Source organism: Phallusia mammillata, chromosome 1 (genome assembly GCF_965637545.1).
Source record: "Phallusia mammillata chromosome 1, kaPhaMamm4.hap1.1, whole genome shotgun sequence".
Taxonomy (NCBI): Eukaryota; Metazoa; Chordata; class Ascidiacea; order Phlebobranchia; family Ascidiidae; genus Phallusia; species Phallusia mammillata.
In genome coordinates, this window is record NC_137252.1 from 25,200,733 (window position 1) to 25,226,867 (window position 26,135).

The 26,135-nt window shown below is 36.5% G+C and overlaps 5 protein-coding genes across 5 annotated transcripts; 3 read left to right on the forward strand and 2 right to left on the reverse strand.

Moving 5' to 3' along the window:
- The first annotated feature begins 2,107 nt into the window (after positions 1–2,107).
- On the forward strand, positions 2,108–11,189 carry LOC145209562 (uncharacterized). Its single transcript, XM_080079879.1, has 19 exons — positions 2,108–2,485; positions 2,933–3,122; positions 3,418–3,637; positions 3,706–3,862; positions 3,933–4,083; positions 4,234–4,721; positions 5,015–5,205; positions 5,271–5,447; positions 5,512–5,714; positions 6,022–6,498; positions 6,725–6,906; positions 6,968–7,265; positions 7,328–7,608; positions 8,156–8,314; positions 8,390–8,546; positions 8,793–9,100; positions 9,342–9,939; positions 10,002–10,072; positions 10,255–11,189. The coding sequence occupies exons 1-19, from the start codon at positions 2,108–2,110 to the stop codon at positions 10,858–10,860; spliced, it is 5,292 nt and encodes a 1,763-aa protein (XP_079936005.1). The 3' UTR covers positions 10,861–11,189.
- On the reverse strand, positions 11,121–14,831 carry LOC145208961 (thyroid hormone-induced protein B-like). The gene is made up of 10 exons (XM_080079208.1): positions 14,577–14,831; positions 13,985–14,193; positions 13,805–13,917; positions 13,619–13,730; positions 13,086–13,192; positions 12,656–12,744; positions 12,483–12,579; positions 12,203–12,338; positions 11,870–11,953; positions 11,121–11,402 (listed from the first exon to the last, which is right to left on the reverse strand). The coding sequence occupies exons 1-10, from the start codon at positions 14,712–14,714 to the stop codon at positions 11,276–11,278; spliced, it is 1,212 nt and encodes a 403-aa protein (XP_079935334.1). The 5' UTR covers positions 14,715–14,831; the 3' UTR covers positions 11,121–11,275.
- A 1,646-nt stretch (positions 14,832–16,477) lies between these two features.
- Positions 16,478–19,965, forward strand: LOC145224049 (cilia- and flagella-associated protein 263-like). The gene is made up of 9 exons (XM_080090482.1): positions 16,478–16,630; positions 16,855–16,984; positions 17,328–17,498; positions 17,626–17,781; positions 18,237–18,317; positions 18,376–18,531; positions 18,632–18,739; positions 18,805–18,960; positions 19,305–19,965. Exons 1-9 carry the CDS (start codon positions 16,521–16,523, stop codon positions 19,386–19,388), a joined length of 1,152 nt encoding a protein of 383 aa, XP_079946608.1. The 5' UTR covers positions 16,478–16,520; the 3' UTR covers positions 19,389–19,965.
- Positions 19,429–21,874, reverse strand: LOC145224057 (translocon-associated protein subunit alpha-like). The gene is made up of 8 exons (XM_080090489.1): positions 21,677–21,874; positions 21,277–21,395; positions 20,740–20,821; positions 20,518–20,648; positions 20,311–20,442; positions 20,069–20,148; positions 19,791–19,990; positions 19,429–19,725 (listed from the first exon to the last, which is right to left on the reverse strand). The coding sequence occupies exons 1-8, from the start codon at positions 21,750–21,752 to the stop codon at positions 19,655–19,657; spliced, it is 891 nt and encodes a 296-aa protein (XP_079946615.1). The 5' UTR covers positions 21,753–21,874; the 3' UTR covers positions 19,429–19,654.
- Positions 21,875–22,714: 840 nt separating this feature from the next.
- Positions 22,715–25,647, forward strand: LOC145224034 (putative ATP-dependent RNA helicase DHX35). Its single transcript, XM_080090458.1, has 2 exons — positions 22,715–24,071; positions 24,596–25,647. The coding sequence occupies exons 1-2, from the start codon at positions 22,960–22,962 to the stop codon at positions 25,479–25,481; spliced, it is 1,998 nt and encodes a 665-aa protein (XP_079946584.1). The 5' UTR covers positions 22,715–22,959; the 3' UTR covers positions 25,482–25,647.
- The last annotated feature ends 488 nt before the right edge of the window (positions 25,648–26,135 follow it).

Consider the following 26,135-nt stretch of genomic DNA (forward strand, 5'->3'; position numbering starts at 1 on the left):
CCATTGCCCGCAATGCATTTTTGGGGCTTCCTTTTGCAGCCGCCATTACGCTTCAATTTGCTTCAACCGTGACGGCCAGTAGCGCAATCCAGGGTTTATAGAGATCAGTGGGAGGCGATAATTTTAACATCCTTTGGCGATTTCAAAAGTGTCGTCTTACGACTAATAAAGCTACATTGTGTTCATTGCATTGCTCGAAATGGTAAGTGTACGGGTAGAGCTACTAACACTGAGCTTCACCTTTGGGCCGACCTGGGAACTTCTGGTAGGTGGCGCAAAAGAGCATTGGCGTTTATGGTGCTGTTACAGCAATCTGGGTTTACGGTAAGAATAATTGCTGAGTCAGCACCATAAACGCCTATGCTCTTTTGCGCCACCTACCAGAAATTCCCAGGTCGGCCCAAAGGTGAAGCTCAGTGTTAGTAGCTCTACCAAGTGTACGCAATCAGACGCGTTTCAATCACCAGATGTCGCCCGGAACTCTTTTCTGAAGGTTATACTTGGCCGAATGGTCGAAATAATACAGCATGTGAAAAATAAAAAATGTGCTGCCCATTAAAAGCTCACAAGCAAGATGAAAAAATAATATCGCTACAGAGATTTTAATAGAAATAGACAATTCGTTACAAAACATTCGATACGTTTCACTGAATCAATTCAAGTGACTGGGCCTGATGAAATCACAGACCGCTACGTTTCGGCATTAATTGGGTTCGCCACAATAAATTCTTAACCGTAAGTTGTTGGACTTTTGAGGGCGTTAAATAAATAAATAAAATAGCCGATTTTTCACAGTGTAATATGAAAACCACATTTCGTCTAAACCAGTGGTTCTCACCCGGGGGTCCGCGACAACTTACGAAATTTTGCGCACTAGATCGATATAGCGCGAATTAAAGAAATGATTCAGCGTTTTGAAATAGCAAAAACATTCTTTATAGGCAACAAACCAAAATGCATTGTGAAATCTTAACTCCATTGTGATGTAACAGAGGTGAATTGTCAGTGGCAAACAACGTCACATACAGTGTAATGGCTCTTTCTTGTTGATTTCCGATGTCGCAACCCAGACTAGTGGAAATTTGGTCCTGGTCCAAACGTGGTTTGTATATTCTGCACAATGTTTTGGTTGCTTGTCAATGAAAAAAGACAAAAAATACCAAAACCTTCAAAGGGGTCCGCGATTAGCTTGAGAGTATCGAAGAGAGTCAGCAAAGGCAAAAAGGTTGAGCATCACTGGTCTAAACATTAGCGAGATAATCAAAATGATACAAACCTGTGATTGGGAGATTGCATACTCAAGTTTAACTTTTTGTTTTGCATATCGCATCGTATTTAGGTATGGCAGCCTTTTTCTGAGCAAGAACTGTTTGTCTTGGAGTTGACCATGACACGATTTAATTTAATGACAAAAGTCTTTGTGTAGGCTACGTAAGGGGCGGATATTTTAAAAAAATAACAACAAGATAATTAAATATATATAAGCGTAATTCGCGCATAAAACTTAACATTGCGACGTCTGAAGCGATATCCGACACAAAAATGTTTCGGTTTCCAAAATGCCGAAACAAAGAAAAATTCTTATGGTCGGGGAGGCCTCGTGGAGAGTAATATCATATCAGTTTTCACACAAAATAACAGCGAAGAGTATTTTCCTTTGTCTTAAGATTATCGAGACACCTGTTCTATCACCTGCTGATGGTAACGACACCAATGTAACAACAGCTTTCTTACCAAAGGTGTGAATCGCCCGGTATCGTTTTTCCGGACACAATGCCATCAAAGAAGCCAGTAGTGACAGCAAATCATAGTCCTATGAACTGCTATGGTTATGGTTCAAAGATTTTTTTAGTCTGAGCGGAATGTTGTTACCACATATAGATACTTGATATTGTCAACAAATTGCGAAATATTTTTGTAACTATTTTGTTCGACTTGTTTAACAGTACGTGAACTACGTCACAGCAATGTATCAAATACGAGAGTTACAAGATGTATGACATACACAGGTTTTGCTGTTAAACATGTTTGTTGCGTTTTGAAGTTTAATACGTTGTTTATTTACAGTTTTCTAGATTCTCGTTTTTTTAATTCGCTGCTGGCCACCATGAAGGATTTCATCACTTTATTGATGGCTTGGTTATTATTGCACATTCAGTTTATCAACACTTGTGCATCATCAGACTTATCATTGACGAGCGAAAACGTTTTTACGGGTGATGGCGAAAACACAGATAAAAATGGACAATCGCGGATTACAACCACGGAGAATTATTTCATCAACAAAAACGGGATTAAGCTCACTTCATTCCAATTTTATGCACTTTCCCCTAAACTCCAGGAAAGGTTGGCGGAAGATGGATACCTCAATACCCAGAGAAGTAGATCCCGTGCGAGGCGAAGTTTGTCCGTTAACACACCAACCGCTGTGATAAATTATTTTGAAGATTCTGGCTCCCATCTTGTCATGTCGAATCCATTGCAGGTTTGCTAGTTTCTTTTACATATGTTTTGTTATAGGACATTACCCAATGCACCGTTCACCTAATGCTATTTATGCAAAATTTAATTACATACAAATTTTCTGAAAAATTTAATTTTTTGTTGTCTTTAATACAGCGAGTAATTTAAAATGTAAGACTTTGGTTAAACTAGTGGTCTATTTTTATATTAAAATGTTAGTTTACGTGACCTTTAGTGTGTTTATTGGTACAGTTTTCTTTAAAAATTGAGCGCCCTGTACAACATTACAATTGAAACAGTATTTGCAATAAAGTACTTCTGTGGAAATACATTTTTTTTTCACTTCAAAAACTTTTATCCGTAAAAGGACAGTCTATGTGGAATTTTGGGGTTTTGTGGCCGTTTAATTTCAAAGCTGAGAGTGTTTGTTTGTTTGTTCCAGTTTTATCGGTTTCTGTTTATTCTACAGATTTCTGGTGATTCTGTTATAGATTACGTCACCATAGAAATTTTGAACGTGTTGGATGTTGGACACGAAATTTTAACTATTTCCCCGTTTGTGATGACTCACGCGGCGGATGTCGGCGGTCGTAATGTTACCTTTACATATGAAGTGACGCCAACAAGCACATTCTCCAATGGGTTGCTTACTATAACAGGTAACTAGAAGCGGTATAATGTCAGCGCGGTAACCAACACAATAATTGTGGCTACAAATCATGTCAATGAAAGAATAAAAGAAGATTGGTAAAATCTTTCACGATCGAGTTTAATTTCGTGATTTTGATCAAGAAAAATTGCATGATTTTTGGTGGTGATCGACACTTTTTACAATTTGTTTTTCTATAACTTTATAGTCTTTTTCGTTTAATTCTTAACTCAAAAAACGTAGATGTGATTGTTAAACCAATTCGTTGGTGTCTAACCACGCAAACGCGAATTCGACCATCACAGGTTTAGCAAACAATGGGGAATATGAAAGAGCAATTAACAGCCTCCGATACGAAAACACGGACGATGAACCGAGCGCATCTTTGCGAGGAATTGGTATTGTCCTTCATTATGAAGAAACAGAAGTTTTCGCTAACGTCTATTTCTTTGTTCTTAATTCAAACGATTCTCCAAACTTTGTCTCCCAACCTCCCAACCTTTTCCTGCTAGAAGATACCACATTGTAAGTAGGCCAAAACTAATTTTCAAGAAAAAGTTGATATATTTAATTGTAAGATCGTTTCAAAACAGATACGCACAAATTACCTCGTCTTCAATACCATTTCTTGGTGACTCAGTGGTTGACAGCGATTTTAACTCCCAACTTGGGATTGCTGTACTTGGCGCTGACAACACGAACGGAAAATGGCAATATCAATCTACTTCGGGTCATTTGCTAGATATAAATGTGTGTAAATTTCGTATTGGTGCTGTTTGTTTTATTTTACGTCATTTTTGATGCGTTTTTGCGCTTTTAGGATGGAAATAGGGATGAGCAAGGAAATATTTTGAGAGACACTTCCCTACTTCAAACGTGTGTTGTTTTGTCGGAACGATATATTGTGTTTATTCCGGATGAAAACTTTAATGGAGAATCTTCGATTACTGTTGTTGGGTGGGATAAAACTGGTACGACTAAATAAATACAAAAGAACTGTCACTTACTTTCAGTAAATTTCAAGTTACTTTTTCCCTGTTTGAAACCTAATTATTTTTATGCGATTAGTTGGTGTCATTTTGAAGGCAATTTTATAACTCATTTATTGGTTTGATTTGTAGGATCAACCGCTTCTTTGTCGCATGGGGATTACACCAACGTGACATGGACAGCTCCTGGCGATCCTTTCAGCGAAAATTTGGCAACAATAACTGTTGTAATTGTCCCTGTCAATGATGCACCTGTGGTCAATCAAAATGTGGATGCGATTGCATTAGCATCAATAAACGAGGATTCTTCTGACCAGCAAGGCATACAAATATCCAATTTTCTACCAGCATGCGACGACGTTGATCTGCAATACGATAGCAACATGCAAAATATCGGAGTCGCAATAACCAGTGTCGATGGAAGTAACGGGTTGTGGCAGTATACAACCGATGGAGGGCAAACATGGAACGATTTTAGCAACCCGTCTGTGCTTCTTGGAGAAAACATGAATGATCTGACATACCGGGTTCGTTTTATTCCAACAACAAACTTCCATGGAACGGCAAATGTATCGTTCAGGTGTTGGGATTTTACGTCTGGTCAACCTGGTAATACTGGGGTAAGTATGGCCGTTGGTGTACTGAAGATAAGTTGTAAATGCACTTCTTGTTTGAAGCCTCTTCTTGTTTGTTGCTTGGACAAACTTATTTTACTCAAAGAATAAAATAATGTAAGGCGCCATTTCAATAATGTCACTATAGTCTTTTATGGTTACTACAGTTTTTTAAGTCGTTCTGCTTATAAAGCGCTCGCCGTGCAATTTTTTTCGAGTGAAACAAGTAAAAATTGGATTTATGTTCAACTTCAACTGTTATAGCAGATATTATTGTATTTTGGTTTTGTTGTTTTTAGGTGGATTCATCTTACACTGGCAACTTTGGTGCATTCAGCCTTACTGAGGTTACAGGAGTTGTTACAGTACTTCCTGTAAACGATGCTCCTTTGTTTCTAATTGGCAACCTTGCGTTTCCATTTTACGAAAGAGCAACGAAATTGAATGAAATGGGAGTCACTGTTGATGAACTGACGGCAAACTTATTTCGGTATAATCCAATTTGACACAATGGAAAAGCGTGAAAAGTTTCATCATGTTTTTGTTTTGTATTAGTGACGATGACGACGATACACCTGGAATGGCAATAATTGGAGAAACAGAAAACGATACCGGATATTTTCAATACAACTGTGACACCTCTGACACAAGCTCTACGTGGACGTTGCTGTCCACTAATACAGCTCTGTCGCCCACCTCAGCAACTCTTCTTTCTTCCAACTGCCGAATAAGGTTGCAAAAACAAATTAGCAATATTATTTTAAGTACCGCAAATCTAAATATATAGTTTATTTAGATATATGTCCACGACTTTGTCCAATCAACCTCCCGAAGCTGCTTTTCAGTGCATTGCTTGGGACGGAAGTGGTGGTTTTTCTCCTGGTGCAACAACCATTGATACCACTGCATCGACGACCAATTCATTTGGAGCGACAACCACTACAATATCAATTACTCTGACAGACGTAACCAATCGACCTTTGTTAACGGGAAACCAAGGTATGTATAACAATACTCTACAGCAGTGATTCTCAATTCGAAATGTTTGTCGATTTATTTGTCATTAATCAGATTCAGTATTCTTTTTGCAGAGTCTTTTCTTTGTTTTGCAAGTGTTGTTAACAAAAAGTAGCTATTCAGATTCTTGTTATTTGCTGCATTCTTTTTTTAATTCGTTTTTTTTGCGGCTCCTTGCACAGTTGAAAAACGTTTGGCCCCGACAATAAAAAAGATTGAGAACCACTGCTATAAAGTTACACCTAAACAATATAACACCTGACTATTACAAAACGATGTATTCCGACAGCATCACTTGTTTACACGGAAGGAGACTCACCAAGCACATTGTTTGAGGATATTGCACTTACGACTTCAACGCCAACAACGTTTATCGAAATAGGGATAACTTTGGTTGGAGCAAGGGACTTTAACTACGAGAAACTTGCTATCGGCTCAAATTTCGGATACGCCAGCGAAAATGACCTTCTGCAAGAATACCCTTCTATAAGTATTTCATGGAGCAGCTACAACACTGCAGTTACTGTCACGGGAAATTTTACTGCTTCGACGTGCGACGCAATTATGAGAAGCATCACTTTTGTTCATTTATCGACAAACCCCACTGTCGGTGCGGGTGCAGAACGACATGCCAGTGTGACTGTGACAAACGTGGCGGGGATTGAAAACGACCTGTTTACACGCGTTATCGATTTGATAGTCCTGAATTCTAGTCCTCAAATCACAACAGATGTTTCTTTCGTCAACACAACTACCGTTTACACAAGTACGTCAACGATATGATACTAAATATAGTTTAATATTTACCACATGACATATAATGTAAGGTTGATAGTGACCATCAGAAGTCCAGCTACTGGTAAAAATAAAAACTTGAAAACGAAAATGTAACTAAAGCCTGTACCTAAATGTACTAGCTTGTAGGGTAACGCCTCTATCTTTAATGAAAGGATTTACTATTTAAAACTATTAACGTTTTTTCGTAATTGCAGATGAGAGTAATACATTCCTTTTTGAAAACTCCTTGCTGACGATTAGCGACGTAGACGGTTCTCAACTGTCTTCTTGTCAATTGACTCTTGAACAAATTGCTGAAGGCTCTCAGGAATATTTATCAATTCCACAACAAGTGGCAGTAACAACTTTCCAGAACTCTTCCATTCTGGTCAACAAGGTATGTGATATGCTGAGATAATTATAAATCAGTTTTCAATTCTCTGTTTAATTTTTATTAGATTATTCGCGTGACATCAAATTTCAACTTCGCCTCCAGCTCTTTGACGTTCTCACTGGAAGATTCCGACGCTATATACAGCGATTATAGCGCTGTTTTGCAGCATGTAAAGTATCATAACGATGGAAATTTACCACAAATTGGAATCAGACTTGTCAGACTCACCGTTTTGGATGAAAACAACACACCTTCAAATATCATTACAGTAGCTGTTGACGTGAAAAATGTCACAACTGTAAACTCACCTACTCCAAGAATATCCCAATTAATTGCCTTTCCCTACACGCAGATTATATCAGGTAGGCTGTGTTAAAGTTTAACAGTTACATACAAACTTAACTCATATCTTTTTGCCTGCAAGGTAACGACGAACATACGGATTCAAAAATATCCAGCGGTGACGAAATCAAAATTTTCTTTGACGTTGAAACAAACATGGCTCCTTTTGGATACTATGACGTCAGTGATCCCGCGGCCGCATTTGGAAAACTGTTGACGCAAAACGAAATCCAACAAATGTTTGAATTCAATCCGTCATTGAACACACAAGGACAAGAAAATGCCTTTGTTGGAAAATGGGAGTCGTCTAAAATATTTCGCATTTTAATTTTGAATGAGGGATATCCGCAGTCATCAATTAAGGTGAAAATGTGTTTTACATAACCTTCCACAACAAACTTATCTCTTGGTTTGAGCTCAGCAGGTTTTTAGTGATTTTACTATCTTTTAGAGTAGCGATATATACGCACATATGCTCAGACATCCACTTTAGCTCAGTTGGTAGAGCGTATCCAATAGGATATAGTCTCATATCGTGGGTTTGAATCCCAACACATAATAGATTATTCTATTACCAATGCGTGGAAAGGCTGTGAGTTTTACGCTGCAGGTTACGCTCACAATGAGTTCGCCGTCGAGCTGCTTGTTTCATTTTCTCAGATGGATAATTTTTTGTTCGATTATTTCGAATTGTTGTTGGCTTTAGTTCGACCCATTATTTCCTCAGGGTTAAAGCGAAGCCAAGTTTCTTGCTCAACGAACCATATGAGAATTAAACTGACAGCCTTGGCGGTTTATCTTGCCACATGATATTTATATCTCACATGTAATGACTCCAGAACTATTATTTCGAAACCTATTGTAAAATTCTGTTTCCCATCATTGGATTTTTAACGTATTTTACTGGCAGATTGGTACATGGTCAGTGAGACCACGCACGATTGATGCTTGTCTCAACTCACCGGATCAATCAGATAGCTCCCAACAATATTGCATTCGTGATAGAAGCGGTCAGTCTGAACATTCAACACATGAATCACCTTTGTTGCAGGGAAGTTGGGGCTTTAACGTGAGTTAGTTGTTGCAATAAGTTAATAGCAAGTAATTAAACACGAACCTGTAACTTATGTATTTTATTTTGAAGGTACCGAGTGCTTTTTCAATCATTGCGAGAAATACGACAACCATTGGCAATCACACTGTAATTGGAAATGAAACGACAATTATTGTGGCATTCAGGCCAGCACTAAGCTATGCACAAATGAATACATTGTGTGCCATGGAGTTTCAAACAATATTCGGTAAGCAAACGTCCGACACAGTGGGGATGCATCAGGGTATAATGCACGATTGTACATATTTGCACACTTCAGCGTACCTATATTGTCAATTAAATAAGGTTAAAAACAATTGTAGGCCTTTAGGTTCGTTAACCAATTTTTGTTAATATGTTGAGGATGGGATGGAAACAGTGGTTTGTATTTATTCATAATTCATTGCAATTCAGCACTTCTATCTGTCACAATAAACTTTAATTCATTTTTTAGATGCGAGTGTTTTTTCTGAATTTTCTGGTGTGTCTGGTTCGTTGACCGCTTGTCGAAACGATTACATTGAAGATTGGGATGGGTCTGCAAACAAAGAGGGGCATGTTCCAACTGTGACGAAGTTAATTTTTACTCTGGTTTCATCGACGCCCGATTACCTTGCTAGCGATGTTTCTGGAGCATTGGCAAACAGCCTGAAAAACTCTTTGCTGTATCAAATTGTTTCAGAGGATACTGGTGTTGACGAAACAACTTTACGTGGATATTCTCGTGCAACGGGAAACTTAAGTGCACCCAGCTTGCTTGTGGTAAGTACCTTTAACAAAAGAAATATGTATTTGTTTTTGTATTTCTTAAATGATTGCGCCTATGCTCGGATCTTCAATTTCTAAGCCAACTTCCACACACAGAGTGTCGTACATTAATATCAAAGGACTTTTTATTTGAACTTTATGGTACGACAGTCCAAACTTTAAAGATATAATTTGTTTGCAGACCAACAAAAGCTTTAGGAAATCGCAAAAACTAACCAATGTAACTATATTTAAGGAACATCGTGTGGACTTAACACCAGAAATTGTTTCGTCTTCTATTATTCGTCACACCAATATCGGCAGCAACGACATTTTTGCGGGTGACGACATTGTATTGCAGTTCAACAGAGATACCAACACACCGTTAGTGGGAAGCAAAGAGTTGCTGGACAAAGTCTTGTCGTTTCATCCTCCAATTATTGGCAACTACACAGGCTCGTGGTCATCAGATGACCGGCTCGTTATTACCATTCTCGAAGTGAACAACACCGTCCCGTACTTAACAATAAGATTTCGAAATACCACCTTCGATGAAACAGAACGCAATATTCCCTATGCATTTAGCGATCACAACAATTGCATCGGTCTTTCGGTTTGCGGTGATCATCCTTCGTCGATCGGTGTTTGTGACGTCACCGGTACGTCATGTCGAGTTGAAACTTCGATAACTGTACGGATCAACGAAGACGCCTTTGGTGATTGTGGTGTTGGCTGGTGGTGGGTTTTCATACTGGGATTACTCTTCTCTGTTTCCCTTTTCGTGATCGCCTGGTTACTAAACCATATTCATCAATCTCGCAAAGTCGGGGTCAATGGTTACCGGCTAAACAGCGGTAAGTTAGCTAGGTTAAAACGAATACTGGTCAGAACAAAAACTTTTTACATTTATTTCCAGATGGAAGCCAAAAAAGTTTGTCTCCACGAAAATGTTGGGACCAATTCCAATGGTGTTCGCATGAAAGCACTGTAAGTCTGTAACTATAGTGTAGCATTGCATTGGTGACCTTTTGTTAGTCGTTGTCAACGAAGTAGTTTTACAAACTCACGCCCGACACCTTGTGGATATTAAAACATGTGTATAACAAACCGCTGGTTACGTAATATTCCTGTTTAACAAAAAAAAAATTGTCAACAAAATCGTATTTCAGACATCGGATGATTTATTTTGGGGTCATGCATCGAACACAACAGAATTATCTGAAAATGATCTTGCCACTTCGAAGCAGTTCACCAGAGGAAAAGTTCCAAGTATATCAGCATCTGTTTTCTCTGTCCCCGATGCAGCACCAACTCGGACAAATCATGAGCTTCCGGGGCGGGAACAAGTTAACAGTGTGTATCAACAGTCACAAGTTTCCTTAAGTGCTGTGGCATATGGGGAGCCTGAAAACAATACAAACGGGATGGAAATTACCCCAAACTACAATACGAAAGTCGCGGAGAAAAACGCCAGTCCGTTGACACACGAGGGCGCACTTGCGAGGTGGCACAACGCAGTGTCGATGGTCTGCCAGCAGCTTGGAGGCAACTCAGCCACAGAGACTGCTGGCGATGAAGAAACTGGCCACATAAGGGAAGAAAACCGACGCGCGTCAAACTTTTCTGGATATATACCGTCTTTTTCAAAACTGCCCAATGAGAAAGATGTAATAAGCGACAATTTTACGACGTCAAATGTGACTCTTAGGCATGGGTCTGTGACGAGACAATCCATTTCTGGATTGCCGATATCAGTTAATGTTGCTGATGTTTAATAAGTTTTAATAAGGTGAATTCCAGTTGTCACAAAGTTCAGTAATATTTTTTTGCCAACTTCTGTTTACTTTTTATTTGTTGTTCAAATGACGCTACCTTAAGGTTTAGTACGTTTTTTGCTACTGTATTTTTTGTTTGTTTGCTGCTTTGAGTCCTGTACACTACCACTGAGTAGACATCCTCTTTGCTTTCGACAAAAATTCCTGCTGAATTGACTGCTAGTTTATACGCTGCCATCTGCCTCTTTGACTAACACCGATTCATGTGTGATAATGTATTGGAAGAGGTGTTTGAACATGTATATATACACAACGGTTAATATGTTCAAGTACCAAGAACACGACATCTCTATAAATGTACATTTCTAAATTATAACCAGTTGTGACAAAATAACAAAATGGCGATTAAAGGCTATCAGTGCCTTGAAAGAACTCCGTTGGTTTTGCATTGGTGCGTTTTTTTGTTAAACAGTTGGTCGTTGCAGCAGTTGTGGTAAGTTGGCATATACGTCCGCATCCCGCAACACATTTTTAACCCAATCCTAAAAAGAAAGAGCGAAATGTGAGCCAGGCCAATGGAAAAAAGAATTTCAATTTTTGACAACATAAGAACTTCAACACACTTGTATAAGCTTTTCAGTCATTTGGGACGTTTATGTTGAGTAATAAAGCCAAATATTTAACTATTTGTGTCATTCACTTTATTATGATGAAAATTTGCAAGAACTGTAAGAGTTAGAACAGCGAGAACGTTAAATATATAGGCAGGTTTTTTTTAAGGTTTGGTTTGGGTGACCGCTAAGTAGTTTCAAGAGACCGCAAGTGTTTCATTTAAATACCAAAAAATAGCCATATTCCAAATTTTGGGAAACCGCTGGAGAAATTTGGGGGACCGTTTCGGTCCCCCAAAACACCTCAAAAAAACACTGTATATAGGCCCACGAGTTTTTTCAAACTGTATGATAGTTTATTTGCTAAAGTTGATAAATACAAAAAACATTTTAATCACCAGTATACGGTCGATCCACAGCACCCTTGTTGCCTGGGATTGTACACATTTTGTCCGCAACATTCAAAACTTCCCAATATTCTTCTGTCAAAGAAAAAAAAAATCTTTGTCAAATTTACCAAATAGTTTTTGCTTTGGAGTCAGATTAAAAAAACAGACTTAAAAGTTTTTAAATCTGTTTGAAGTTATTAATCAAGGACTGGACCCATACTGGGCGTCATATTTTTGCTAACTTTCCGGCCAATTTCGGGTCTTAAAAATTCGGGTTCGGGTTTCGGTTTACATTTTAAAGTTCGGGCCGCAATTTTTGTCGGCTTGCGACTTATATCTTACCTAATAACGCCTGAGCAACATGCATGTTTCACTTTGTTGTATCTTTTCCCGTTGCATAACGAAATACTGCTTTCAGCGTTTTCAGTGTGTTCAGCATCAGGAGCAGTAATACTTGGGGTTCTTGTCGTTGAAACAACTGCAAATATTTATCAAAAAAGAAACTTTCAAAAATACAACATCACCATTACTATGTATAAAATTGTTTCGGTGCAACAAACCATTGTTAAAGGGTGAGTCTGCGGTTAAGTTAAAGCAAATGAAACAATGGCCAGCGGTTTACCTTTAAGTTGATCTTTGCACTGCCCAGCAACTAAACTGATATCGTCAAGGGCAATGTCACTGCGCGGGTTATGACCTTTCGTAGCTTGGAACTCGAACTGAAATACAATTGCATCAAGTCAAGGCCAGCAATTGAAATACTAAACCGCATTATTGATATTTTAGGTTACTTACGTAAACGGGCTGGAAATATTTTATTTTTTTCGGCGATACAACGTCAACCTCTTCTAGTTTCCAGTCTGTGTTGTTGGTACTCATAGAACCTTTTAAAACAAAATTGCAATTTATTAAAATCACACAAAATTGCGACAAAAATAAATAGAATTTGACACGCACATAGAAACAACGATTCTGTAATATCGTGTGGCAACCCATATGCAGCAATAAGGCCTTTCATCGTAGTAGTATATACGTGTAGTTATATTGTTCGATTCGTTTAATTTTAAGCATGGTTACACTGCTTTCAGATTTTGCTGCATGCATACGTATAACCTCCTATAATTCGAAAGTATTAAAAAGAACTTAATTTTTACTTATTTTTGGCCAACAAAGGAAAACGATGTTTGTAACATAACGAAACTCTGACTTGTCAAGATAAGCTTACCAGATTTCGTAAAGATTAGGAACACTGATGGATTTGAATTGCCGACTTTTTTCGGGGGGCTCCAGATGACTTTTAAGGTTCCCATTCCATCTCCATACATGTGGTACCTTGAAAACATAATAGAAATGCCAAGGTTTAATTTTGTTACAAACGGCGAGTACAAAAGTTAAATTTAGGCTACTGACGAAAAGTGCCGATGGACTTTCTATGTTCACTAAAATAGGAAATATATTTATAAATCAGCCGAATGAAAATCTCCGGGTTTCATTGTGATATTTTTTTAAGGTTTACATTTTGTCAGTGTGATAAATCGTTTATTTGCGTTTCGACGAACATCTTTAAATGGACGCAAATAATACAACATTGCATTATTGAATTCCAAAAGTGGGCTGTAGTTTGCCCAATCCTAAAATGCGCTCATATTGGCCTAAATTTTTAATAAGCAAGGAGCCTGTTTCACATTTAAAGCTAATAAAGGACAAAAAATACGGTTTTTAGGTGGACAAAACGTAATTTTTATGTAATATACACACCAAAATCTGAGACAATATTTTGGATGGGTATTCATCTGAACGAACGGGGTCCTAAATAATGCCTTCATGCCAAACTGTACACCTGATGCCTCGACATAGGCATAATGGCCCTCTGTAAGAAAAAATGTTTTAGGTTAACTAACTTTCTGCAATATAGGAACAAAATGAAAAAGAAGTGTATCCTACCAGCGCTTTGCAAAGTATGATCAACCCCGGGACCCGTTCGCGCAGTTCTAGTTGATCCTTGGTTTATTCTCCAATCTAAATCGTCCGTCAAACTTTGATTCCATCCAGGACACCTATGACAGCAAAAGCTTCATTAACCTCTTCTTTTAAAAAAAAACTAAACAAAACTTCGGCCCTTACCACCCATCTTCGAAGCCACAGTTTAACAAAACGCCATCGTTGTCGTTAGTCGTGGTTACACTGACTTCTTTGTTGTGTTTAGCATACAAGGCTGAAACAAAAGTTGCAAATGCCCAGTAAAAGCTGACGCTTGCTTGTGCAGCAACTCCAAAGTCGTTTTGGTAAGGAACTGCGTAGCCTTTTGGTATCGATGAATGGTAACCGGCTGGCTGTAAACAACACAAACTGGGATGAGCCTATTTGGTTTTGGTTAAAAACACGAGTCTATATCCGCGTCATGGATGGCATCTTGACAAAAATCGTAACAATTAGGAGTTTAAGAAAACAGACTAAGAAATCATAAAAAGGCTTATTTGTTTTACGCGAGACTTTTAAAAAAATATTCAGGAATTTCATCTAACATTTATGGTGTATTCGATATTTGCGACACCTTAACCTTGTACAGGACGCCGTTTTGCAGGAGTTTTTTACCGATAAATTATCACCTCTTACATTGATTTAAGTCTTTTTACTGAGACTGCACTGCAAAAACCCAAATTTTGAAATGGGCAAAGTAAGCTGTCGACGCAAAAAACAAAAAAACTCTACGTACCAAAGCGGGTGGTGTTGGGCGGTTGACGTTTGTTTGCAAATTGGAAAATAAACTCATCAAATCTCCTCCAGCTAAGTAAACACCAGGCCTAAAATCCCATCGGTTCTTGCCAAGATTGACTGCCCTTCTGTTTCTCATTGTTTAGCTTTGAAAATGTAACTAATCAACGCAATATGTCGGTGACTGTCTGATGTTTTAACTGTGTCATTCTGCAAGGACATCTGTACATAACGTTTTTGATAGCTTATGCGGTATTGTAATTTCCGGTGTGCGTTGTGTTCAGCCTTTAATTACAGGTATAGCGAGCGAAACACCAGCTTTAACATTAGGAAGTTATGGCCCGGAGGCTATACGACTTTTTTGCAATTTATCGCCCTGCAAGATTTTTAAGCAATGTTTAACCGAATTAATCTGTATGAAACAGCCCTCCAAAAATGTTGACATCTTTTGTGTTAAATGTGAGGATTCTGTAATTAAAAGGGATCCAAGCAAACAGGTTTTGATTTGCTTCACGTATCGTAACTGTTGAGTTCCGTGGGTAGGTATTTTAAGTGCGGTGTTCAGCGGATTTCAGAGACATTTTTGGTCCTGGGCTCTCCAAAAGTACTTGCGTGCTTTTGTTTGTGGTGTTATAAAATTTAAAATTACGTACTATTCGTTCGTTTAGTAGACCTTTGGTTTTCAAACTTTCATTATTGTAACCTAAGCCTACCATACGTCCTTTTTTGGAGGACATGTCCTCTTTTAAAAAACAAGTAGTCCTCCGAGGACAAGAAAAAGTGCCCAAATGTCATACTTTTTTGAAAAAAATTCTAATTTACCAAATGCATTGTGACAATTATGCCTTTGAAAACAGCCGAATATACATCTTCAGCTTATTATTTGTAGAATACAGGTGGAATTGTTAAAATACAAGTTTATTTTCGTGTTGTGATCAACGTTAAACTTTATCTAAATTATTCTATACCATCTAATTTCTGAGGCTTTTATTTTTGGGGGGCCATTAAAGTATTTTTTCATGTTCTTTTCAACAATGTGTCCTCCTTTTGGGGGATGGCAATATGGTAGGCCTATTGTAAGCCCAGAGAAAAACCGGATGAATTTAATTTACCTTGGAAATCGAAGTACCAACCATGAGGTCCCAAAACTAAAGAAAAGATAGCGTAATTTATTTCTGAAAATAGTTAAATTCGCTCTTTAAGTGTACTTCTCTTAGGCTAAAAACTGTCATTGGGCTAGAAATTTCCCAAATCCTTACACAAAAATATTATCAACATTTATTTCTACCACTAGATGACGTAACGTACCATAGCAACTAGTAAGCGATTTTTCTGGGTTTTCGTAAAAGAATAATTGCTATTACAAAAAGCATGTTTATGAGAGCACTGACAAGCAAAATTAAAAGAAAAATTAAAAACAGCAAAACTAAAAAGGATCTAGAAAATATCTGTACAGCCTAAACCAAAATACTGTTCAGACAATACGTGCAATTAATGTAATAATGGGCATAAATCAGTTTGCTTTTAATAGATTCACGTGACAATTTGCTTTGCATTTACACATGGTTTGAATAAATTGTGGTCAATGAAAGTTATCTTTTGAAAAAGTTTATTAGTTTAGATGAAAATAAACAAATTCTCCAGGGATTTAGAGAGTTTCCCATGTTTCTACTTTCTTTTTTTGTTTGGTTCAGCAATGCTAGGTTGCTAGCTTTAAAATAATATGTGGTATATTATGCTTGACATCACCACTTTTCCTACATTAAGTTAGCCAGCTAAAATGGTATAACGAGACTATGATGTGTGCAATATGCTGTTTTTCAACTATGTATGATGTGTTTAATAAACAACTGTAAAACAATATTTTTTATTTGTATGTGTGCTTTGCAAATGCTTTCTTGTGTAACTTGGGGAATTTTATACTCTATAGGTTGTTAGCATAAAAATGGCTGACTCTGACAGTGTTTTGTCAACAACAACTGGCACAGACCAACAAGATGATCCACTTGCTGAGCTACCAGATGAGCAACTAGTACAGCTAATTGAAGATACAATGTTAGTTTTTTTTTAACTTTTGTTCTGAATAAAGACACTTATCACTGCATTGTAGGAATGTTGTGGATAATAAAGTTTTTTTTAACGAAGAAATACAGGTTTTATTACACAGGTTACAACTGTATATTCATAAACAACTGTAAAATTAAAAAGGTTGACTTGCAACATTGTTTATCTTCATAATACAAAATTGTCATTAATTTGGCAAACTACCTTATTTTTAGACATGCCAATGAAGTAATACGCAATGAAGCTGAAATGTTTGACAAGTTTTTTAGGAGGGTAGAACCAAAAGAAACCAATAACCTTCAATCAAGTTTAAATTATCAAACACCTGTTGCTCAAGTTCAGGAGGTAAGGACTTATATAACCATAAAAGGCAGCATGCAAATATGTAGCAACAAAATCCATTTGTTACATCATGATATTTTTACATTTGCCCGAGTCACATTTACTTTATTTACTTCAGGCTACAATTATTTTGTGGTGCCATACGCCTAATTGTTAAACCAGCTGCTCATATTGGGGTATAGTTACAAACAAACTGCTTTACCCTCAATACAGAAAAGTCTGTAACCCAAGTGTTTGTTTGTGCCCCCTTTAATATTTTAGGTAAATTCCAGTCTAACAAACTAAAGATACTGTTAACCTAAAATGCAGAACAAAGTACTTAATAACTGCATCTACTTACCGGCAGATTTATGGAAGAAGTAGAAAACGTTCAAAATCAAGAAGCAGTGCTGTTGACAAACTGCTCCGCTTGTCTGCTGAACAAAAGTGTGATATTGCACAAAGAGAACTTGAGGAATTAAGAGAAGAAATCGATAAGCTAAAGGAAGAAGCTGAACGCGTACTTGACAACTATCGGGTATGTCCATGCACAAATAATACTTTGCACCATTGACTTCCTGGTTCATATCTGTTTGTTACACCTTCACTTTTTGAGAATTTTTCCTTTTGTCAGATTTGTTTAAAATCGCCCATTACTTTTGTAGGCTGGTTTGGAGGAAGCTGAATTGCGTTTTAGTGAAATTAAAAAAGCTGTTTATGAATTTGACCGGGACATCTGCAAAGGATCAGTGAATCCACGAACAGGAAAAGTTGTGGCTGAGAAAGTTGTGAGATACTTCGAAGACAAACTGCGATGGAGGGTAACTTTAAACACATGTACATTGGCATTTGGTTGTTGTTGTCACCATCCTTATATCAGATAAAAGCTAAATGGCAATGATGCCAAAAAAGAAATATGATATTCTGTCTGCAACTGCAGTGATTTTTTACGAGTGTTAATAATTTGGATGTGCCCAAGCCCTCCCACGTCAATATGTTTTTTTTTAAACTTACCACAAGAGGGTTATAAGTTTTGAGATTATGTGTTGTAAAAAACAATCTAAATAAATTTTACAGATGTTGTTGGATGCATAAATATAAACATAAAAAGCATACAGATAAGTTTTACGCTTTGTAATGCTGATTTTTTTTCGTAATTGCATTAAACATCCTCAAAGTATTTTAAAGTATAATTTTAACCACTTACATTACTGTTTTTTGTGTAAAAACCTATTGTTTTTTTTAAGTTTTACACTGATTTACCCTTTTTTTACAGGATACCTTGATTGAAAAGTTAAGATTAAAAAACTCAACACTCAAGGTACAAAAGAAAAAGCTACAGCTGCAGTTAAAGCAGGTGAATAGAATCTAATAACATTTTTCTTCAAAAAGAAGCATAATAAAATGGTTTACAGAAAGAAGAAATGGGAGAAGTTTTACATGAAGTTGATTTTAATCAGCTCAAAATTGAAAATGAGCAGTATCTTGAAAAAATTGATGAAAAGAATCAAGAATTGTTGCGTTTAAAACTCATGGCTGGAAACACATTGCAAGTTCTAAATCTGTACAAGGTTGGTGGCATTACAAATTTTTGATACGCATTCTTTTTTCTTAAACCAACAGTTCCAACATTTGATTCTGGTTTTGAACTGAGATTGATAACTTTTGCAGAAAAAACTTCACACTTTAACAATGGAGGCAGACCGCCTTCACAATGAAATTGCATCTCGCAATGAAATGTTACAAAAGTTTGATGTAGAAACTGTGACTGTTGAAGAGGTGGGTGACATTAACCAGAAATATTCTTTAAAAAAACAAAACTTGTAATCTTTTGTCTGACCAAGGAACGCGAGGTGGCGGAAAAGAAAAACATTCAACTTCGGAGAAAACTGTCTGACTACAAAGTTCCAAATGTTCAAGAATATGTGGAAAAGAAAGCAGACCTGTGTGACCTTCAGAAAACAGTTAAAAACTGGGAGCGAAAAGTTGAAATTGCTCAGGTACACCAAATCTTTTAAACAACTAAAGTTTGTAAAAAAAATTAGGGCTACAGCTAATTAATAATGCACAATATGTATATCTGTGATGTTTGAAACAAGAAATTTTATGTTGTTGAATTTACTTGAAGAAATTATTGTATACGTTAACCTACCCCTTGCAAATTTTATTTATTTTGCTTACGTGTATTTGCAAGCAAATTTCTGCTAATCAAAAATACTATCTGTACTAATTACATGCTTTTCTGCCACTTTTGCAATATCACTGCATTAAACCCATCAAGCTTTAACTTTGTCTTGAATTGCAATACGTTTTGCATTGACAAACATTGATCTTTTTGTTTCAGATGGCCTTGAAGACTCACAAAAAATCCTGGCATTTAATTTTGACACAAAGTCAACCTGGAGTGTGGCTTCCACAAGATGTTTAACTTGTTTATATCTTCACAAACTTTTCACTGGTTGGGGGAATGAAGGAATCCCATAATTTATTCAAAAAAGTCAATAAAATTTTGAAAGGAATTTGATTTGGAATTGGATGACATGCACAATATCATTGCAACAGCTTCACAAACATGGTCAAAAATGCTTCACTAAAACGAAACCTTCAATGAAAAACAAAACCAACATACAAAACACCATTCATCAACCTAACCCAACTTCTGAATGGGTACCAGCGATAAATAACTACAGAAATTTAGTCAGCTTCATTTGATTTTCTTGTTACCCTTTTTCTTGGGGACCTCTTTGGGGATGGGGTAGCTTTGCCTATAAAAAGATATATTAATCCATAACACATCTTTAAGCACTATTAACTCAAAAGTTAAACTTACTCATGGCTTTTAAAGTCTCCTCTGGAATCCAAGCATAATCAACAGGCCCATTAGCGGTTCCTGTTTCAAAGCTAGGACTATCAGCAGAAGCCGGTTTGTTTGGGTTTATCCTCTTTCCTCTCTTCTTGCTTCCAGCAACATGATACAAACCTAATAATCCCAAAGCTCCCAATGCCAACAACATCATGTACATAAAAAATCTAAAACATATGTTCAAAATTTTACAATGGAAACAATACCTTGTTAAGATTACCAAACACTATGTTAAATACACTTACGTTTCAGTGTCAACGCCCTCTTCATTTTCAAGTACTTGTATGGTTTGATTGTACACAGCATCTTTATAAATGTTATCCTCCTAAATAAAACCATTACTGTTTCACTTTTTGCCTTAAATAAAATGTTCAAATAAATTTATCAACAAAGGTATGCTTTGTGTATTTAAAAAAATGGTGAAAGGGAAAAAAACACAAGGCATTTTTTAAGCAAAAATTAAATTCCTAATGTTTCCCACACTTACAGTGTCCTTGTAATTTATATTGATCAAAAGTCCAAACGATCTCCCACCAGACAATTCTCCTGGTGTAAAGTCATATCGGAAAGAACCTTGTTTTCCAGCATCAATCATTTTGTTTGGAGAACTTACTGTAAACTGTGCATGTATATATATTGATAGAATGAATGATTTACTTGCTAATAATGATTCACTTAAAAAGCAAATACATACATTTTGGATAACATAGGAAAAATCCTGAGGATATCGAAATGACCCATCAATGCTGGTAATGATAAAGTTGTTGGAACCAGTATTGGAAAAATGAATGTAACCACTTTCCTTTTTGCCTGCAATCACTGATGCTGCAAACAACAAAAACAATTTTATTACAAGGTGTATTGATTAATTTACAATTTAACAAAAAATCTTTACAATAACAGCAACATAACTTACGTTCAGCTCCATCATCGAATAGTATAGCTGTCTCAGTTTCTTTGTGGGCAGTTATAGGCTCAACCTCATCTTCTGCTTCACCCTAAAAAAACAATAGAAGACGATAAAAAATTTCAAATAACTTTAAATAAAATTCTAGGGTCATAAAAAGCATGTAGCTGTTTTTTCAATCAAACTGTTTGTAGCCCTGTGCTTAAACAGCTGGATCATTTGTGTTAAGCATTTGTGAGGACTATCTTCAAACAACTAAATATGTGTAAATTAAAAAAAGGTTGAGCATTTTTTATGACCAAAGGGGTGAAACCAAACCAGCTTTAGACAAAAATGATTGTTGCTTTCGTTAAAGAGTACCTATATTCTTAAAATAATAATATTAAATAAACCTACAATGACTCAAATGTAAACTCATTTTACCTATGAATATACCTTTTAAAATAAAATCCTATATTGCCACTTTTTAATTCAACCATATTGGCCAAAATTAAATTAATATGCTTAAGTTGCATTTAATAGTTAAGTGTCTTCTGTGTTTTCTACCCCAGCTGGATAAGCTCCATCCTCAGATTCTTCAACAACTTCACCCTCATCCTCTTCATCTTCTACCTCACCTTCATCATCTTCAACATCAACAATATCTTCTTCTGCCTTTGCAAGACCTTGAACAATAAACAATGGTTACCTTTGTTGTCACATTTACTTTGACAATGGGATCACTTATCCCTAATCCTCTAAATTTATTTTTAAACCCACTGCTGATGTTGCCTTACGTAAGGTTACACCAAAAAGACATCAATGGAAACAGCCTGCCATATTTAAAGTCTTTCTTCTCAACAAAGTTTAAGCAGATGTGGCAGAGAAACAATAGTTTTAACTACAAAACTTAGTGTACATTTATAGGCAATTGAGCTTGCAGTAAATACTTCCGATAAACTTTTACCTTCACTTCCGAAAAGGGGCACAATCGGCAAAAGAAGGAAAAACAACAAAAATAACTTGTAAGGAAACTTAAACATTATTATTATTATTTGACCTATACAGTTGCGCACTAAACCGAGTCAAAAGTTAAAATCTTCGAAGTGCAAGAAGTCATCGAATGGAAAAACGAGTGACGTTGCCATCCGTCACACCTGATTGGACATCCACGTTGGCGTGCGAATTGAGAAAGGCGATATCGTCAAAATCGTTGATGCGCATAATTTCAAAATATCGTCGTCATTTTTATGATAAGATTGCATAAAATATAGCACGCCGTGCAATTTTGCTTTGATCTGCTCCCAAAGCACGAAATTGTACCTTTTAAACAAGTAAAACATGCTTTTCTCTGAACGCAAAATCGCTAATTGACATCAACTTGACAAAAGTCAACCAAGTCTGGCTTTTAATATGTTAATTTAAAATTGCCTCAACTAAATGTCATTTTTATTGCGGTTTATCCTACTTAACAGTCTAAAGACTCTCTAAAGTCTGAACAGACGGATTTTAATGGTAATGTGTTTCGTGTGCAAAACCGCGCTACTTGGCAACGAAAAAAATAAATGCATTTAGCATTTGGAAATCTCTCCTTGTTACAACAAAACGTCCATTAATTCCTTAGTATATGTTCAACCAGATTGGTATGTGTTTAAAAAACAACCATTAAATTCGAAAACAGAAAAAGGGAAACATGGGGGAAAGCCCCCACTATAACAAAACACATTTACAGAATGACGTTTTTGGAAGCACGCGTGCGGTAATTTCGAAAACTAAAATACATTCACAGAGCAGTGCATTTAGGTCAGGAATGGAGGTACTTATAAATATTGCACACATGAAATTCGTCCAAAAAAGCATCTACATTCAGTAAGTGTGTGTACAGTATAAAAACGACGACATACTGTAGTTTACAACCATTAGCGTAGTAATATTTCACCAAATGACAAGTTTGCATTGTGTTCGTGAGATTAATGGATTATTTTCTATCTAGATTTTATTACTGTTAAGTGCTGCAGATTATTATAATACATTCGCAATGTTTTACCTTACAGCAGTGTTTGTGGTTTCATATCACCCAATTAAAGTTAATGGTCTCTTTGCTGAGAAAATTGTTTTAGTTTTATTCCAATGCGTTTCTTACTACTTGATATGGAGGTTATGTTTTATTTCCAGCTTATGGTTGTTACCTTCCAATAAACTAATATCTCACAAAACTATAATTAGCTTTGATGTTTAAACATCATAAACATGAACAAAGCACCCTACCGAAGAAGCAGAAATGCCAATCAATCTGTAGCTTCTTATGCTGACTACTCTCTAACAAAACAAAAAGAAAAGTTGCCTGTGTTTCAGTATCGAAGACATCTGTTGTATTTATTGGAACAGTATCGAACGGTCATTGTAACTGGGGAAACAGGTTGTGGCAAATCAACACAGATTCCTCAGTATTTGGTTTCAGCTGGGTGGCCTGAAAAGGGAAAATGGTGTGTTGGAGTGACACAACCAAATCCTGTGGCAGCTGTAACATTAGCAGAAAGAGTTTCTGATGAAATGGGCTGTATACTTGGAGTTGAAGTTGGTTTTGAAATTAGGTTCGAAAAATGTACCAATCCTGCAGAAGGTCTAATCAAGTTCATGACAGATGGAATTTTGCTTCACGAGATCATGAAAGATCCTTTACTTTCCAAATTTTGTATAATTATGTTGGATGAAGTTCATGTACGCAACATTAACACAGACTTGTGCCTTGCCCTTTTGAAGAAGATTCAAGTAAAACGACCCGATTTAAGATTGATTGTTTCTTCAGCAACATATAATGTGAAACAGGTAGAGCAATATTTTAATCAGGGTTTGAAAGAAGATAAAATTGCTGCTGTACTGCATTTTCCAAACAAATTAGTACCTCCAGAAATATTTTACAGTGCACTTCCAGTTGCTGATTATGTCCAGCAAACTGCTGACACAGTTCTTAAGATACACTTTCATGAAAAAACTGGGGATATACTTTCATTCCTGACAGGGCAAGAAGAAGTTGAAGAGGTTGTTGCAATACTGAAGAACTCAATGAGAAGCAAAAGCCATGATGGAAAGTATCTTGTTATCCTCCCACTATATGCTTCATTGCCAATGTCTGAACAAAAAAAGGTTTTTGAACGTAGTTCACGAAACTCAAGGAAAGCTATAATATCAACGAATGTTGCTGAGAATGCTTTGACAATACCTGGAATTGTTTATGTCACTGATTGTGGTTTTGTAAAAGTGAAAAAATTTAATCCCACAACCAGCACTGAATCTATTGTGACATGCCCTGCATCCAAAGCATCACTGGACCAAAGAGCTGGACGTTGTGGAAGGCTTAGGTAAAAAATATTTTTAATTTTTCATATCTTTTTGTATAGACAGAACCTTTTCTTCACACAAAACTAAACACTAGTACGTAAGTACCGCTAAATTCCTGCTGAAATTTATGTTTATGGATTCTGTGAGATTAAATCAGTGGTTCACAAACTTTATTATGATTTACCTGGCTGAACTACTACTGGTGTCATTTGTAACAAAAAATGCTCATACAGTGGGTCTCATGAACTTAACCATGTTAATTCCAAGAAAATAAAAGTTTTTGTACAATGTTCTTGGAAATTTTAAATGAACAGCAGAACTTCTGTAAAATGCACATGTCCTTGGTATACTGCTTTGCTTTAGATGTGGCAGATAAGTTTTGCTGTTATTCACATACGTTGTTTGCAGCAGAGTTTTTTTTTGCAATGACTATGTTGCAAATACATATTTTACTACCATAAACTCTTAACCCCTTTAGTTTTAAGCCCTTGATAACGTATTGCACCCTGTTGTTTAATTTTTTTAATTTACACATGTTTTATAGGCCAGGAAAAGTCTACCGATTATTTGAAGAAAAGAATATGTCAATGTTATCTGATTCAGCAAGTCCTGAAATCAAACGGAGCAACCTTGTGCCAATCATCATCAGACTTAAAGCTCTGGGAGTGGACAATATTCTTTCCTTTAAATTTTTATCACCTCCCCCACCATACTCAGTTATGCAAAGCGTAGAGTACCTTTTTTCCATGGGTGCTTTGGATGATAATGGAAATCTCACAACAAAATATGGAAAAAAGATGGCTGAACTTCCTCTTCATCCAATGTTTGTAAAAATGTTAGTTGATTCTGAAAAGTTTTCCTGCTCAGAGGAGATTATAACTGTCATTGCAATGATGATGGTAAATGTAGTATCCTTTCAACCCAACCAACGAAAATCTGTTCGTAAAATGCACAGCAAGTTTGCTGTTGAACAAGGTGATGCTATAACATTGCTTAATGTGTACAACGGATTTGTCACTGATGGCAATATGAGCAAAGGTTGGTGCAATCAATTTATGTTTAATCACACAAGGTTACAAGAGGCTTTCAAAACTCGGCGTAAAATTGAAAGTTTCCTGAAACAATTGAATATTCCGATCCTGTCTTGCTCAAACGAAATTGAAAACGTTCAGAAATGCATCGCTTCCGGACTGTTCAGAAATACTGCGCAGCTTCAACTTGATGGAAGCTATCAAAGTTTATTTACCAAGCAACGTTTAATAGCTCATCCTTCATCTACAGTTACACTCCTAAAACATCTGCCCAAATGGGTTGTGTATTCTGAATTAGTGGAAACGTCACACATTTTCATCAAAGGACTAACAGTCATACAGCCTGAATGGTTAACAGAGGTTGCACCACATTTCTTTGTTTCAGAATCAAAAACATAGTTTAATTAAAACTATTCATAATCTTTTTAAAAATGTCTTTTTTAAGTAAATAACGTATATGTTTGCCTCTAAGCGCCATACTTGGTTCTTTACTTTGACTTGTCTGACAATTGCAATAGTTCGCGTTACCAACACGCACAAATACAAAGTTGTGTTTTTTGTTCAAGGTTTAGTTTATTTCGCTTGATAACAGAAGGGTAAGTGCACAACTGGTGAAACTACGGCTTGTAGGTCAGTATCAACAGAAAGCCGCACGTGTGAAACTTGGCTTTAGGTAAATTAAAAGAATTTTTATCCGGAGGGCGCGTTTGTGTGTATTGCATTTTCAAGTAAAAACGAATTGTTTTGAACACTAACACATGTTCTGTGTTTAATCTCATAATCTGCATTTGTCGAAAGACAGCCACCCGTGACGCGAAATGATTTATTGTTTAAAAATTAATTAACTTCAGATTACAAGTCTAGAACTTCAAATGACCGACAACTTGAGTTAACACTCAACTGATATGATTCATTACCAACCATTCAGTTTGTCAAGAGCGAGGTACCGCGTGTTGTCCAATTACTTTTGTCTTCAAAAAACCCTCGCATTACGTACATCTTATACAGGGTGTTCGGAAAGGCACAGTTTGTAATTTGTTTTAAACATAATAA

Bases quoted from the DNA above. Each gene is read 5' to 3' on its own strand.
- LOC145224049 (XM_080090482.1), top strand. From the start codon at position 16,521: ATGGCTGACTCTGACAGTGTTTTGTCAACAACAACTGGCACAGACCAA. The intron at 18,740-18,804 runs GTGGGTGACATT...TGTCTGACCAAG, and splicing joins AAACTGTGACTGTTGAAGAG to GAACGCGAGGTGGCGGAAAA. The intron at 18,961-19,304 runs GTACACCAAATC...TTTTTGTTTCAG, and splicing joins GAAAAGTTGAAATTGCTCAG to ATGGCCTTGAAGACTCACAA.
- LOC145224034 (XM_080090458.1), top strand. From the start codon at position 22,960: ATGAACAAAGCACCCTACCGAAGAAGCAGAAATGCCAATCAATCTGTA. The intron at 24,072-24,595 runs GTAAAAAATATT...CATGTTTTATAG, and splicing joins GGACGTTGTGGAAGGCTTAG to GCCAGGAAAAGTCTACCGAT.
- LOC145208961 (XM_080079208.1), bottom strand. From the start codon at position 14,714: ATGAGAAACAGAAGGGCAGTCAATCTTGGCAAGAACCGATGGGATTTT. The intron at 12,745-13,085 runs GTAAGCTTATCT...TTGTTTTAAAAG, and splicing joins CCTAATCTTTACGAAATCTG to GTTCTATGAGTACCAACAAC. The intron at 12,580-12,655 runs GTAAGTAACCTA...ATTGTATTTCAG, and splicing joins AATATTTCCAGCCCGTTTAC to TTCGAGTTCCAAGCTACGAA.
- LOC145224057 (XM_080090489.1), bottom strand. From the start codon at position 21,752: ATGTTTAAGTTTCCTTACAAGTTATTTTTGTTGTTTTTCCTTCTTTTG. The intron at 21,396-21,676 runs GTAAAAGTTTAT...TTATTGTTCAAG, and splicing joins GCCCCTTTTCGGAAGTGAAG to GTCTTGCAAAGGCAGAAGAA. The intron at 20,822-21,276 runs GTAGAAAACACA...TTGTTTTTTTAG, and splicing joins ATGGAGCTTATCCAGCTGGG to GGTGAAGCAGAAGATGAGGT.
- LOC145209562 (XM_080079879.1), top strand. From the start codon at position 2,108: ATGAAGGATTTCATCACTTTATTGATGGCTTGGTTATTATTGCACATT. The intron at 3,123-3,417 runs GTAACTAGAAGC...CGACCATCACAG, and splicing joins TGGGTTGCTTACTATAACAG to GTTTAGCAAACAATGGGGAA. The intron at 5,448-5,511 runs GTTGCAAAAACA...TAGTTTATTTAG, and splicing joins TCTTCCAACTGCCGAATAAG to ATATATGTCCACGACTTTGT.